This window comes from Penicillium brevicompactum (assembly GCF_028827555.1).
Source record: "Penicillium brevicompactum strain IBT 35665 chromosome Unknown utg000004l_segment0_segment0, whole genome shotgun sequence".
Classification (NCBI taxonomy): domain Eukaryota; kingdom Fungi; phylum Ascomycota; class Eurotiomycetes; order Eurotiales; family Aspergillaceae; genus Penicillium; species Penicillium brevicompactum.
In genome coordinates, this window is record NW_026623207.1 from 762,607 (window position 1) to 778,697 (window position 16,091).

Consider the following 16,091-nt stretch of genomic DNA (forward strand, 5'->3'; position numbering starts at 1 on the left):
AGTGTCCGTGCGGGAATTAAGGGGTATCTTGGAACCTGTCCTCGCCCATGCTCGATTTTGTACATAGTTTCTCAATCAATCAGTTCATCCCGTTTAGGTTGATTCCGCCTGATCCTTATTCGCCAGAGTGTATACTAGCAGATACGATTTCATCACGTCTTGTTAAAAGCCCTATAGTATCGTGTTTGTTTTGGTAAGTTGCTGGAGATCCAGCTTGACGATGACTTCTGTTAACGCATTTTGCCATTAGGGAGGAGCCGTATCCTTGACCCTTGGAGCGTGAGTTATTGTGTTCTTCATCATATCTATGGCGAGAGTTTATTCAATAAGAATAGTAATTAACAGCGCTTTCACGGAATAGGTTATCGTGGGCTCGTACGGCCGCTCTATTTCTTCCTTTACCAACATGGGTTCCGGCCATCGCAACACTCATATCCCCGATTGCGGCACTCGTACTGTTAGCTACGCGATTTTGTTCCCCACCGTCAACTCCTCGCAACTGTCGATGGAGCAGAATATCCAGTATACTCAGTCAGATTCAAAACGTCATATCGACTATCGTGGCTACAGTAGCACTTGCGTACCTCTTTCCCGACAGGATTCTCTTCTGTAACCTAGATCAACAATGGCAGGGTTTCTTTCAATCCAAGAATTCGCACGCTATCCGCTCCATCCAAGATGAGTTCCGATGCTGTGGTCTTGGAAGCCTTCACGACAGGGCAGAAGGCCCTTCAAAGACCGGAACCACGGGGACAACGCGTGTGGTTGCAACTAGGATATCAGAGGAGTTGCTTCGCTCCTTGGAGAGAGCAGCAGCAGAATACATCTTGGATGATATTTGTTGCAGTCGTTTTTGTTTTCGGGGCCAAGGTGGGTTCACTGCCATACTGAGATTCGTGGTGTAATGGCTGATATTCTGCCACTCCGTACAGATCGCTTTCGTTCAGCTTTCCGGCTAACGAACGAGTTGGATGAGCACGCAATCAGGCAGCAGGCGACCCGATTACAAGCAAGTTTCACACCCGGGAGTACAGGACGAAGAGGACGAGGAGAACGGTGTCCACGAGGAGGCGCAGAGAGCATTCTTACCCCAGTCGAACACACAGAGCCGGAACGACTGGAAGGTAGACTATTTGCGGCGAAAAGCTGATGTCGAAATCGGGACTTCTGAAGCATGCGCAAAGAGTGCACGGAACTGTCTCCTGCTTACCTCTACCTGCTCTTGGTCTACCCCTCCCATAGACCGCCGATGTTTTTTGTTTCTCTCCTTAAATGTGTCTTCCAAGTGAGTCAAGCGTGTGCAACATGCAAATATCAGAGCGCACAATTGTTGATTTGAGGAAAGGCCGCAATGACCACTCGTAGCCAAGATATCTAATAACCAGTCATTGTTAACAGCCAGAAAGAGATTCGGAATCAACTGGTGCCATTTGACGAGAGTATCGAAGCTAAGGAGAGAAAGAAGGAAAGATCTAGGATGGCGGGAAACGCGTTCTGATACACGCTCTGATACAGACGCCATCGCTTATCATCCTGATTCGGAAATCCTTGTTCCCAAGTCCAACTCCACCAAGTCTCACCGTTCCGACTACCTTATTCGTAACAGTTCTCGTAGTAATAAATCCGGAGGAATAAATATGATTGACAAATTACAGCGCTACCTGCGCCGAATCTTTTACCACAGCGAGCATTCGAAATCTCCATCTATTCCGTCCAAGTGTCCCACGCCAATCACGGAGGCCAGAACTTCACTCAGTAGGCTGCTGCTAGGCTCTTCAGGAAAGTAGTCTTTTCCCGGCGGCTTATCTGGTACTTCGCCGCACTTCTCACAATCCTGAGAACTACCCTCATGAGCCTCGACTTGATGGTTTATCTCCACTGTGCTGGCTTTCCGCACCCACTTAGCATGTGTTGCGACGAAGAGAGAGGCAGAGCGGTTTACGAAGACACGGAAACCATTGCTCCCCAGAGCATCTTAGATGGGTCTCGTATACTCCACAGCTTTGTCGCCAGTCAGTCCAGCAATTAGCCGGCTCAACAAAGCGGAAATAATACGACATACTAGCTGAAAACGGCTTATGCAAAAGGAACAACTCAATATTGAGTGCTATAGAATAAGGACAGACATAGCGTTGAGGCTGCGTACAGCGGGGTAAATAGCATACTGAGATGGAAAGCGCACAGTGACGGACCAAGCCTTTCTGCTCCATCTGATCGTGGACCCAGGATGAAAGACATCGTCGAGGTAGCATTTCATTTCTACATGCGACAAGCCGAAAGTCAGCCATACTGGATATCACACTTCAGTGCCCGCCGCCAGAGCATGGGATATGCGTATGGAATATGCGTACGCCACAAGCCTTGCAGGAACAGTTGTTACCACAGGTGCAATTCTGGGAACCGGTGCAGTTGCAAGTCGATCCGCAAGTGCAGGCCATGATGATATGAAGACTCTTTATTTCTCTGAGATTTGTTTTGAGCGTAGATCCTGGGTATCAGAAGCAGTGCATATTACAGAATATAAGTCTGTAGAGATTAAACAGGCTGGGATATTTGCAGGGCTGGCGTGGATATATGAATGACGTCATCAATGTGTCAACATGACAACGTGGTTATCGTTACAAATCAGGCAGGTGCTGCTTGTGCTATGCATCATTGTTACTTAAGGGGGTTGGTTGCACTGACCCTCACCATAGACTTGGTACTGGATTAGTATTTGGTCTACTCCGTAGTCGGTAAATCAACTCACCGAGCGGGTCAGGGTAGATGAAGCTCCATCAACTGTAGATGGTAAGTTACCAGAAGCGGTGACAAAGCGGTCTTTTCAAAGTCGTCCGCAATCGGGTGCTTGGGCTTTTGTGGCGGTAACTAAATTAGATTGGCAGACAAGCTCCCGTTCTCCAAAAGGGTCTGAGATCACGTGCGCGCATTACCTTGTATGTAGACCTCGCCAAACGCGGGTTTGGGTTGGGTTTTCAATTTCCTTACCCGCCCATGGGCAACCCACCGCGGGTTTTGGCCTTGATGAACCCGCCCATGGGTTCTTGGCGGGTACCCGCGGGTTGCCCAAAATACCCAAAAACATGCATAAATCGTGGATAACCCTGATTAGTCATCTAGTGTAATTTTGGTCATTTATTTCTGTCACGCTTTTGAGTGGATATTACATTGAAACAATGAACGCCATCGACCTGGAAATATATATTCTCTACATGTAGAACACTGCTCCCATCGCCCTGCTTTACACAACTGAAGGGATTACAGGCCACATTGATGATTTTATGTAAATTTATCAATTGAGAATCTTTCGAGTGAGCTCAAAAATATCATCTTTAGTTCGATCATTTAAAATCAGTGATTTGGACCTTCTCAGTGTCCTCCCAAAGTCGTATTCATCTCCGGGCGGGTTGGGTTGGGTTGGGTTGGGTTTTGGGTACCCGCGGCTTTTACGCAACTCAGGAATAGATAGATCCAAACGCACGACGCGACTGAAACAAAATCCACAATCAAGTACTCAAGATGAAAAAAATCTCCCCTTCTTCCAATATCAGTGGCCTTTTACTTCAGTATGGCGTCTTCTTCCTCATCATCGCGATCAATACATCGGCCTTTCAGTCCACTGCTCTCTATTGAGCCGTCATCTGACGGCTTCTTGGATTCTGAAATTCAATCCTCCGTAAGAAAATGGTCCCTTCCACTAGCCTCTGAGTGTTGCGGCGTTATCTACATGTATACTAAGATGGACCGCAGCCTTTGACAGGACCCCGCAAAACCTACGACATAACTACTCGAAGACCTCCAGCGACACTCCGACGTGTGGGACCTCAGCACAGAAAGAAATGGATTGCGTACGAGTCGCATCTAGAGACAGAGTTTCTTGAATGGTGGAAGGAAACAGAGTACGGCCAAAAGCTGAATGGAGAAGGCCAATCCCAGATCAAATGGTCCACCGGATCGCGTCACGCTGATGTGTGGAAACACTTTGACCAGGTTGCTGATATTGATTCTGGGCGTCCTCGAGTCATCTGCCAGGCTTGTCTCACTGTGCTTGATCATCCACAGTATAAAGGGAATGGGACAAGCGCCATGAGTAGACACAAAAAGTCTAACACTTGTCGTAAAGGGAAGAAAAAGGGATTTAATCAGTCATTGATTTCGGATTCTTTGCAGAACCATTCCATGAGAGACTCACCCAGTGTCCACAGAGTGACAACATTTCAAATCGAGGAGCAGATATTGAAGACAATTACGTGTCTTCGTTTGCCTTTCCAGACGGTGGAGAACCCGGTGTTTCAGAGGCTACTCAGCCTTTTATATTCTGGTCCCAAAGAATTGGAACTCCCGTCAGCGAAGACCCTGCGAAGACGGCTCCGGGATGCAGTCAATTGCCAGCAAGAGTTACAGTTACAAGATCTGCCTGAAGATGCCAAGGTTTCCCTCGCTTTAGATTGTTGGACCAGTCCATTTCAGCAGGCATTCATGGCAATCACGGTTTATTTCATCGACAAAGATTGGAACTATAGGGAAATGCTCCTCGGCTTTGAGCCGTTGCACGGTCCTCATACAGGAAACAACCTTAGTGATGTTTTGCACCGGTTACTGGAGGAACGAAAACTTCTCGATCGTATTTTTAGCGTTACTACAGATAACGCTACCAACAACGACACCATGATACGCGCCTTGCAAGAGAGACTGCTCTCTATTGGAGCTATTAGCTCCAGGGAATCAATAGTCCGGGTTCCCTGCATGGCTCATGTGATCCAGCTTTGCCTGAAACAGCTACTGGGACATATCAGGGCAGCACCTAAGAATAAAGAAGTCAGAGCCTTTTGGTCCGACACCCAAGCGCACGGGTTGAAGGATTCGATCAATTATGGAGACGTGGCTCATACACTGACAAAGGTGAGCCAAGATATTCACCTTTTCAATATACTCAGAGCACTGACAGCATTAGATTCGATCCTTTGCGATCTTTGTCAACGCAAGCCCACAACGGCGTGATGCTTTTTTATGCCTCCAATCAGGTGGTACTCGGCTTTTTCCGTTACATGACGTTCAGACACGCTGGAATTCAACTTTTTTGATGCTTCGCCGAGCACGCCGGCTGAGAAATGTAATCGACAAATACTGCTGCGATCATGAATACTCGCAGCTCAAGGTTACCGACGTTGAATGGAGGCAAATTGACTACCTCGTTCATTTGACCAAACCGTTTTTTCAGTTCACCATGGCTCTGATGAAGACCAGAGACGTCACAATCCATAGTGTGTTCCTTGTGTATAGGAAACTACTGGAGCATATCGAACGGTCGAATCGAAGATTGAAGAGAAAGACAACACCCTGGAAGAAAGACATGTATGGCGCGTTGCTTGTGGCGAGGCAGAAGCTGAAAGAGTACTACGAAAAAACCTACCGCGACCACGGTTTTCTCTATGGCACTGGAACATTACTTGCCCCTCAGTATAAACTGAGTGCTTTTGATGATCGAGAGTACTCAACTTGCCATGAAGATACGTCAAAAAGGTACTGTGAATATTTGAGAGCATCTTTCACACAGTATCAGCAGCAGAACCCCGAGTTGCTATTCCGTACAGTCCAGCGATCTTCCAATTCGCATAGCACAGAGCTTGATCGGCTACTCGAGCCACCTGGTGCATCGATTTTCCATGAAGGAGTAGAGTATGACGAAGTGGACCAGTATCTTCGCGAAGGCACGAGCAATCAGTACAACACACTGGAACAACTGACTGACCTTGAATAGCCAATGTCCCTGTGTCGCCGCGACTTTATTGGAAAGAACACGAGCGCGAATTCCCAGTGCTGTCTCGGCTCGCACGAGACTTGCTTTCGGTCCCTGCCACCGGCGCGGGTGTAGAAAGGCTCTTCAATAGCGCACGAGACATTTGTCATTATCGCCGAGGGTCTCTTCACGAAGGGACCATTCAAGACTTGATGATGTACATGTGCTCAGAAAAGCTCACACTAGAGGGACAGCAATTGATTCGTCTGGAGAAACCGTTGGAGAGCGAGAGCCAAGAGGCACTTGAAGAGGATGAAGCGTTGAAGGCAATCGAAGAGGATGCAGAGCCGATCAGCGACAATGAGGAGATTGAAGAGAGCGAGAATCTCGAGGGTAACTCTGAGCCAGAGGAGACATACCAAGTGGAGTGTACGGTGGTAGAGACCGGCCGGAGCTCTATACACAGACATATTCACGAACCTGAACAAGAAGAAGAGAGTATGGAGGAAGACGTGGTTGATTACGACGAAGCAGATTTACTTCCGCCTCCAATCATGCAATTGAGTGATAGAAGCCAGAAGAGATCTTCTGGTCGGGTAACAATGCCCTCCAGCAGACTGCGAGGTTACGAGGTATACTAGTCTTTATAATTAGCCAATTTGATTTTTTCAAGCCCTTCATGTTCCTTTCCAAATATTCACAGCCAGAAGCTAGTAGTTACGCCATCGAAACAATTAGATAATCGAAAATTACTGCATAACTTAGTGTAAAATGATCAGTCAGCTTTGTTTGCTTTTTTGGGTAATCGCGGGTACCCATTTGGGTCTTGGGTTGGGTTTCCCGGATGACAACCCGCCCACGGGTTTGCTGACTAAGACCCAACCCGGCCCATGGGCTGGGTTTTCGCGGGCGGGTTTGGGCGGTGGGCGGGTTTTGGCGAGGCCTACTTGTATGCGTAGTACGGAGTACGTGCCTCGGGTACATTCCGACGGAAGGCCATCAGCGTGCGATTTATGCGCAATACTCTGGCCCGTTCCTAGCCCCTCGGTTGGGTTGCCAGACCCATGTTCGGGCAAGAAAGGTGATAAAAGACTTCATCAAACGATGGACGAGGTAGGCCTTGTCAAATTCCCAGATAGTCAGCAGCAGCTTCCTCGGAATGCCGCCCAAAGAATCTGAACGCGGTAATAGGGTGAGTTGGGCGTTTTCCAAAGCCTTCCCGCTGCATGTCAGGCCGCCTTACCTATGTCGAACCAACTCTCCGCAATCTGTCGACTTAGTGATTGACGAATGCAGGGTCATGGATTTTCACTCAGTCCAATTTGCCTTGTTGATCGCCGGCTTTATTCTAGGATCAGCATGACGCAAACGTAAGCATGCACTGTCGCTTTACTGGGAAAAACTGATCGGATTACGCCTTCCGAAAGAGTGCTAGTCTGTTTACTTAGCACCAATACATAAATGCAGCAAGAGCCATGTATATGGCGGTCAAGCAACTGCCATCATCTCGTATCTGTCTTTGAATTGCCCGCTGCAGAATCTTGAGTCTCTTTGACACATTCAAAAATGGCACTGGCACAGTCGTGTTCTCTAATGATGCTGATCGCGCTTTGGTTCGTTACCTTCACAGGTTCCTTTGCGTTGAACTCAAATGGTACAGTTCGCACTTACTTCGTAGGCGCTGTCGAAGAGGATTGGGATTACATGCCCACGTCAGTTTCCCGACCGTCGTGGAGTCGAGTTATGAGTCTAACGGATGTGGAATAGCGGAATGGATCTTATCAACGAGCAAAGAATAGCTGATTCACCCCAGGCAGCTGCTACTGCCGCTCAAAACGGCCAGCGTATTGGCCACCTTTACACAAAAGCAATGTTCCGAGAATTCACAGATGATACATTCGTCTCCCAGTCAGAGCGGCCTGAGGTAACCAGCCAATAATTTTGTATGCGATGCGTTCTAACCAGTTATCGCAGTGGCTGGGGATGCTGGGCCCTATCCTAAGAGCCGAAGTCGGTGACACACTCAGAGTCGTGTTTAAAAACATGGCATCGCATAATTACTCAATCCACCCTCACGGGCTCCGTTACACAAAGCCCAATGAAGGTTTGTACGGCCCGGAGCAGGTCTTTGGAGGGAACTCCGTGCCTCCAGGAGACACCTGGACTTACACATGGGAAGTCCCAGGTAAGTGTACAAACGACTCGCTAGATCGCAAATCATGTCGTAACTTACGCCATTTACAGAGCGCGCGGGGCCGGGGCCTATGGATCCCCCGTCTTTAGCATGGACCTATCATTCAGATGTCTCGGGTGCCCAGGACATATACAGCGGCTTGGTTGGGGCACTCATTGTTTATCGGCCTGGGGAACTTAGGAAGCACACACTGGACGTTCCAGCGCCAAAAAACTCTAACCTCACCGAAGAAGTTCTCACTCTCTTCATGATAGTCGACGAGAACAGATCATTCTATATCGATCAGAATACTCTAAGTCGGACAAACATCACCGCCGGTGAGCTGCAGGTCAACCGTTTCGATCCAGGTTTCCAGGAAAGCAATCTGAAGCACAGCATCAATGGGCGCCTTTTCGGTAACCTAGAGGGACTGAATCTTACAGTTGGCCGTCAGGCCCGCTGGCACGTCGTAAGTGTTCAACGTTACGGAATAGAGCTCGTCGTACATTCTGCTAACAACAGGTTATAGCAATCTTTGGGAAGTGTTGCTAACGCGCATACGCCTCACTGGCATGGCAACACCCTTTTGTGGGCCGGCCAGAGACTTGATGTAGTAGGTGCACCCCTCCTCCCCCGCTGCGGTGCCACCACCACTAATCAGCGTCCGTCTCTGCAGGTTTCTGTCCTCCCGGCGCAGACGAAGTCCCTCACTATGACCGTGGATAACCCAGGCGAATGGGTGCACCATTGCCAGGTAGTAAATCATCGAGCGAAGGGGATGATTACAAAATATCGTGCCCAGGAATAAGACAGTCCTTGCAAAAGAACTGGCTGCTTCGATCGCTGAATCAAGCGCGAATCTTGCAGCTGGCCTGTCATTATAGCGATAGATACGGCTTCCTTACGACGAACTGAAGGAACGTCATGCTAGACGTCAGGAGTAGGGAAAGACATCATGGAAATAATGTGCGACTTTGATCTTGTGTATTCTTCTTTTACATCTTCCATATCCTCTATTCTACTGAAGATTTCCTACTTCCTGCTTTTCCGCAGAAAGCCTCACGGACGAACCAACTAAATAAGACCGCAACGCAAAACCGACCAAGTCCCACATGTCAAAAAGCCCTACTACATTAGGTGATTAAATTGGGTCTTACTGGAAAAGCAGCACACAGTGCAAACATGCGGACACCAAGAAATTTTGTGCTCACCTTCCACCCCTCGGACATGTTTCCGTACTCCGTATATTAGTGGGACCTCGGCCTCAGCATACAGTACCCAGGTAACAATGGCAGTCTGGTCAACGGTAATGTCAAGTCCGCAGCCTTTGGCCCATTGCCATCGAACGGGGATAGTTCTTGACCAATATTAATCGGTGACACGAGGTACCCTCCCAGAATCGGTCGCTCTTCTAGAGACCGGTCCTCTGCACTGTGGGCAGGTTGCCTGCCTCTCAACCCATTTTTTGGAGACAACCTAAATGATACACATGCCCGCAAGGCAATCTTTTCGATCGATGTTCCTGTTTACGGCATGATGCTTGTGAATATTCAGGGGTTGCCCTCTCGCCGGAGGTAATATATCTTTCCTCCGCAGATTCATCGCACCACGGCAACATACGCTCATGACAAATGGCGCACAAATTTGCCTGTGCGACCTGTTCCGCGGTTGCATCAAAACATTGCCTGTTGATTTCTTGAACAGCATCTCGGTAGCGGAGGAGGTCACACAAGCGCGTTATGAGCGAGTGCGAAGTGACGAAAATATAGCTAGATATGATAGGGCGCTTGTACCAGACAAGACAGACAAGAAGATAGGATAGACTAGTAAGCAGTATTATGCATTCTGTGCACCCTATTAGCATCCGGACAAATCGGAAACGGAACTGAGAGTTTCTTTATAGCAAGATTACCTATTATCACGACCAGGACAGACACGCATCGCCATCCGCCCTTCCATTCTCCGGCTGCAGTCCCTACGGAGTTACTTTCAGTCGATGCCTGAATAGCCAACTGGGTAATCACTCCGCTCGCGAAGTCTGTTGATAGTTGCTCGCGGGTACTCGTGGCGGCCTCCTCAAGTAGTAAGAAAAAAGAGAGCCCAACTGATATGGCTGATAAAGACAAGACCGCATACTCGAACCCAAACATAATCCCTAGCTTTGTGTTGGCGGTTTGCTTGGCGGCGTGTAATGTGTAACCGACCATGGAGGACTCAAAAATTAGGAATAATAAGAGACCTGCGAGAACGCAAGCGTAAGGGCGAATTTGTGAATGCCGTTGTTGGCCGAGCGATTCCATTCTCCATTGCGTTATCCAGATCCACACCTTTCCCGCAAGGAGCGCTATTAACAAGAAGACGAATTCCAAGTCGACGTCTATGTCAAGGATGACCACTGTCAAAATCGATTCCAGAGAAGCTCCCACGAATCTTGTGTACAGCTCTTCGCTTTCTGCCGGATCGAATGGACCGTACAGGAAGTAGTGGAGTCGGGAAATAACAAGGGAGACGCACAGCAGGGTGGTATTCACGGTGATCTGTGTGTCGTCAGCTACCTTTGAACTGACATACTGTAGGTTGAATGCCCTGTTTCAGCTTAGGCCGCAAGACCTGATAATAATGATGACGCTGGTGGTAATCGCGCCTGGGGATTCTCCGAAAATCGGTTCCCAAAGTCGTGCCTACATCCCAGTATTCATACCGGCTAAATTGTTAATTTTAAGATATATGTGATTTCAATGTGGATTTATTTACAGTGGTGATCTACTCCGGACAGGATTTAGATTGGGGCAGATTACAAGTATGATCACTGATCAGCAGGTATGCAGCCTTTTGCTCCACAACACCAGGGTAATTACAGCCAATTGCAAACGCACAAGTAGCGCTAAACGCACAAATCGCGCAAAACGCATAATTCCCGCATTTATATGATTTTGCTAATATCGCTAACGGTAGACAATTCCGAACTACTCACTGAGTGATCTTGATCACTCACAGACTAGCCATCCCTTTCATTACTTATCTTGTTTCCCGGCCTTGCGCCGCTGGTGGCATGCGTACTATGTCTTCAATGCAATCACGATCTATAAGCGGTAGCTTTCTGTTTGTTTAGCTTTCTTTCCTTCGCCTATTGCATTTTATTTTTGCTCTACTGGCTTATATAATGTGCAGGCACGTGGGAAGATAGTGGTGCGTACTTAGGTTACTTTAGCAGAATTTACAACAAAAGATATAGGTAAATGATATATCTATCTCACAATATAAGCCAGACGAGATTGATTGTTATGGATTTATAGGGAGAGATGTCTCGACCGACCCCAGGATATATCAAACGGGAATATCCCACAAAAGTGTCTTAATCCGCCGGCCTCTCATGAAGCTCTTGATCTTCACGACAAACACCACAAAGGAGCAAGAGGAATGGAATCATGCACAGTAAAACAAATGCCACAAGAGTAAAAGCCCACCCACGATCCATTGCAAGTAACATGGGATTGATAGCGGCCGACGCTGCAGCCGAGAAAATGGAACGCACCAGATTGTTCGACGCTGTCGCAGCAGCTGGGTGAGAGGTATGCAGATCCACTAGTAAGGTAGAGGTGGAAATGAAGCCACCAGTCTGGCCTATGCCGATGAAAAATAGAAGCATCTCAGGCACCGCGAGAAATGCGCCGTATTGGAGCACCCAGCCAAATGCTAACACGGTCATGCTGCCCAACATAATGAGGGGGATAGTGATCATGCTACGGGCTTTTTTCACCGAGAGCGAATCATCACTTTGCTGTTGGGATGTGGCTCTCGTAGAGGCTATATTGCGGTAGTTCCAGTCTAGGAGTCGGCCCGTAATAACGGAGGCCACGATAGACCCGCTGCCCAGAGCGATGTAGCAGAAACCAATGCGAAGCATATCTAGGCCATACTGCCTGGTGTAAAGTTCCGTGATAGATGAGAGGACTGTCATATTTGCCCCCATGATGACGCCAGTAACCAGCAAGACGATGACCGAGTCCAGGTTAAACACGACCAGAAGAGGCTTAAGCGGATTAGGGAATCGAATTTTGTGTTTTATCCTTGGCGAGTCGCTGCCCAGGCGTCGATCACCATCCGAAGAAGAACGACTGGGGTTGGCCTCATCTCGGAAGGAGAGGTAGCGAATAAGGGGCTGATTCCATGGCTGAGCTGGGGAAGAGCCATCGTTGACTATACTTCGTGCTGTCTCCGGAAGGAAAAATAGGAGAGACAGGAAGAAGACGCAAGATGCAATGGTCAGGAACCAGAATATGGACCTCCAGCCTAGATACTGGGCGAGCAGGCCACCGATTACGGGCCCAATAGCTGGGGCCATAAAGTTGCCAGCCATGACGATACCCATCACCGAGCCACGCTCCTCTTTCGTGCTGACATCGACAACTGTGGCCGCAGATAGGGCAACAGTACTGCTGATTCCGGAGCTCTGCAAACATCGTAGTACAACCAGGGCAGCGTAGCTGTTCTGTACGGCGAGGCCGATATTAGAGGCGATATAGATGATGAAACAGATAATGTATGTGGGACGACGGCCGGTCTGATCGGCAAAACTGCCGAAAAACATGGGGGCGATTCCTTGGAAAATCTGATATATGAGCGTATCATATTAATGTGTGATCCCTTCATGAAATTGCGTGTAACGTAATTACCATGTAGCTGGTGACCGTCAGGTTGATCAGCGATGTCGACACCGTCAGGTCCTCGGCCAGAGCGTTGAGGGCCGGAAAGTAAATTTGCGCCGATAATGAAGAAAAGAAGCCCGCCCCAGCCGCTGTGAAGACGATATATCGCTTCTGCAGGGTGGTGAAGGAGCTATATTGCTGAGGCACGACCTCGGCAAGCGTCGATTCCGAAGTCATGGCAGTGGAACTTGGGTAGAGATCCGCAGAAAATTTATCGGCAATCGAGTCCTTGGGCGCTCTTTTCACTTCCTGCTGGACCTAGACTCCAGTCAATCAGCTAAATAAAGAAAGACCAACATTCGCACAAAGACGCAGGCATGAGTACACGTGTAAATGACCCCGCCGAAGCTTGTATGTTGTTTTGCGATCCTGTGGAAGCCCTCGTCAAGAATGATTGATCGAGGGCTCAAGAATGGGCCCCGATGGCCAAAGCCCCAACAACGAACTCTTCGAGGGATGAGAATAAGTCGCTACCTTGAGCTCTTAGCGGAGACTGCGAGGGTGTTCTATGCATAGGGGTTGGGGATATGAATCGAGTTCGTTCCAAGGGATAGAGCAGATCAGTTCGGGAGTCCTTTGAAACATGCTGACATACGTCCACGGAGCTGCAGGAACCCCTGGTGTGAAGTGCAGTATACTGGAGAAAGGTCCGCCAACTAGGTAAGGAGAAGCAGACGTGGCGGGGGAAGGAACAGTATAGTCAGATTTAGAACAAGACTATTTTGCGGATTATAATGCGCAACACCCCAGGGCTATTTACAACATGACCACGGAATCCTCTAGGCTCTAGCTGCTGAGTCCTCTTGCGGATATGAAATTCCCTGCTGCGGAACGCACGCTGGATGCGCACTCCCTGGTGCAGTAGAGGTAACTCCCCGGGGTCCTTTTCTAGCCTTTGTGAGGGTGCCTCGTAACACTGGGCGTTCGGGTTATCGACGTCGATCCTTGCGGGTTGGGTTCTCTGAGGCTTTTTTGCGCGAGGGTTGTCGGGACTGAATGATCGACCGGCCCCATCGATCTATCTGCCCTTGTCGACCCGGGCAAAGCTGGCACCATCTGGCCAGTGGAATGCGAACGCACGGTGACTTTTGCTAAGGGGCTTGACGTGATGCAAGCACAAGAAAGTTTTCCTGGAATGAGATGGTGCGCATAGGCAGCCATCAATAGGTGATAGACGCAAAGCTGAGACAATCCAGGGCTAGGAAGGCATAGGTCGTACAAATGGTCGAAAAGTACATAACGGGCTCGTACTCCGATTGAGTCAGGCTTGGCCAATCTATTCAACTGGAATTCTTAAATCTCTTCTTCAAGATCGCTCCATTCTCTCAGTACTTCGCAACAGCGGCAACTTTTGTCCCGGACTATAACGAAACACAATGACCTCCGGCAGCTTCGATCCATTGTCGTCGGTCACCGTCATCGGCGCTGGTCCCTGCGGATGTGCCTTTGCCGCCGACCTGGCCAGCCGTGGGAAGTGTGTCCTGCTCTACGGTCACCCCGACCACCGTGGTGCTATACCCATGATTGAGAGTAACGGCGGGTGGTTGAACGCAAGCGGAGAGATCAATGGCAGGTATCAGGTCAAAACTACCAGCGACCTGGATCTCGCTATTCAACACTCCAACTTCATCGTAACCACCGTTCCCTCATACGGACAAGACACTATACTCCAGATCCTCAGCCAATTTGACCTGCAACGTCACACCCTCATCGTCAACGTGGGCAACTTCTTCTACCTCGCCGCCCGCCAAAAGGTCAACGCCCTCGCCATCCTCGAAACTGACATCTCCCCCTACGCCGTCCGGATCATAGGCGACACGGTGTTCGTCAAGGGCGTCAAGAAAAGTCTGGCCATTTGGGCCTGGCCCCCCCCTCAGCTCAGGCCGAGCCACTGAAGCGTCACGCAGAGCTCGGTCGCCGCCGACAGGTCGAGTCGATCTTCTCGCAGAACCTGGTGTGGTGTCAGAACCTGCTTCAGGTCGGCCTGAACAACATTAACCCCGTCGTGCACTGCGCAGCGGCACTCATGAACGTGGGCTGGATCGAGGCTACCAAAGGTGACTTCTACTTCTACGCGCAGGGTATGTCGCCCTCCGTCTCGCGGGTGACGGAGAAGGTGGACGAGGAGCGCCTGGCTATTGCTCGCGCCTACGGGCTCGACCTCGTCTCCATCACAACATACATGAACCAGAACTACCAGCATGAGACGGAATTCGGTAATTACCATGAGTTCGCTGTGGGATCGGTTATCCACAACAAGACCAAGAGCGCGCCAACGACCATGAAGCACCGCTACCTTTTGGAGGATATCCTCTACGGGATGGTCCCTTGGTACGAGCTCGGTCTGAAGTGTGGTCTGGCGTCGCCGACTATCCGGTCTCTGATAGAGATCGCTTCGGTCGTGAGCGGCTTCGACTACCTCGAGACCGGGAGGACTCTGAAGGCAGCTGGTCTTGGCGAGGCCACCAAGGAGCAGGTTCTGATCGCCATGGGTGGGTCCGTCAACGAAGCTCCAGATGTGGTTTCTTCTCCGTCGGACGCTCCTGTCAACAAGACGCTTGATTCTCATGCTCCACTTCAGACATTGCAGTTGGCTGTTTGAGCATTCTGCTTTTCGAAACCAAACTCCGGTCACTATTAGCTATTATTGGAGGTCACGCGCAATACCACAAGCGGATTGAGTCTTCTGCCATCATCTGAGCTTCGATGAATCAGTCGCGACACTCACTAAGGATGTGCGTATCGCACTGTAACAAAGATAATATTTGTTCGGTCAGGAGGCATTGTTAGCCCTATATTAAGATATCTTGTTGTATAAAATCTAGAGTTTGTCTTGAGGCAGCCGGTCAATATACATTGAATTTTGTCATTTTGTCCACCATAAAGCTTAGGAGTAACGTCGCCGTACGAGAAGGAAACACACACTAAGACTTTAATGAACGTGTTGGGAATAAAAGCAAACCCAATCTCTGCTCCAAATAGCCATGAACTAATAGAAGAGGACGTACATGGGCTTTCTTGCCGTGGTTAGCGGCGCAGGTGGAAAGGCTGATTGAAATGCCAGTATCATGATCTCACCGGCCAGACTGTTCTACAACGACTGTATGTCTCCTGGAATACTGTGTAAAACTGGGAAACGAGTGTATAGACTAAGATTGTGGATATCTCCCGCTCACGCTGCGCATCTCGAGTCGCACTCTCACTACCTAAATAGCTTCCGGACCAATCAACCCATCCAGGAATCATAACGATGATCCCCCGATTCTTGAATCAAAAGGTTATCTCCAACGTATGCTTTCGACGCACAGGACACGTCTCGTTCACTTTCTTGTAGTTCCAAGTGGAATGGCACTATTCCGGGAGTGGCCTGTTGACCTGTCCGTAACGATGATACATTCTGGGTATTCAGGCAGTATCGCGAATGAGAACTCGTCCGCTTCATAAATTGCAGTTTCTTTACACGCTGCCA

General features: G+C 49.2%; 4 protein-coding genes across 4 annotated transcripts; 3 read left to right on the forward strand and 1 right to left on the reverse strand.

Moving 5' to 3' along the window:
• Nucleotides 1–406: 406 nt before the first annotated feature.
• On the forward strand, nt 407–1,759 carry N7506_005764 (uncharacterized protein; the record flags this gene model as incomplete). Its single annotated transcript, XM_056955057.1, has 3 exons — nt 407–569; nt 1,516–1,599; nt 1,656–1,759. 3 exons carry the CDS (start codon nt 407–409, stop codon nt 1,757–1,759), a joined length of 351 nt encoding a protein of 116 aa, XP_056812034.1.
• A 5,931-nt stretch (nt 1,760–7,690) lies between these two features.
• On the forward strand, nt 7,691–8,721 carry N7506_005765 (uncharacterized protein; the record flags this gene model as incomplete). Its single annotated transcript, XM_056955058.1, has 3 exons — nt 7,691–7,925; nt 7,985–8,382; nt 8,443–8,721. The coding sequence occupies 3 exons, from the start codon at nt 7,691–7,693 to the stop codon at nt 8,719–8,721; spliced, it is 912 nt and encodes a 303-aa protein (XP_056812035.1).
• A 2,547-nt stretch (nt 8,722–11,268) lies between these two features.
• N7506_005766 (uncharacterized protein) lies at nt 11,269–12,799 on the reverse strand (the record flags this gene model as incomplete). The annotated part of the gene is made up of 2 exons (XM_056955059.1): nt 11,269–12,525; nt 12,590–12,799. The coding sequence occupies 2 exons, from the start codon at nt 12,797–12,799 to the stop codon at nt 11,269–11,271; spliced, it is 1,467 nt and encodes a 488-aa protein (XP_056812036.1).
• A 1,199-nt stretch (nt 12,800–13,998) lies between these two features.
• N7506_005767 (NAD/NADP octopine/nopaline dehydrogenase family protein) lies at nt 13,999–15,224 on the forward strand (the record flags this gene model as incomplete). Its single annotated transcript, XM_056955060.1, has 2 exons — nt 13,999–14,467; nt 14,500–15,224. The coding sequence occupies 2 exons, from the start codon at nt 13,999–14,001 to the stop codon at nt 15,222–15,224; spliced, it is 1,194 nt and encodes a 397-aa protein (XP_056812037.1).
• Nucleotides 15,225–16,091: the final 867 nt, after the last annotated feature.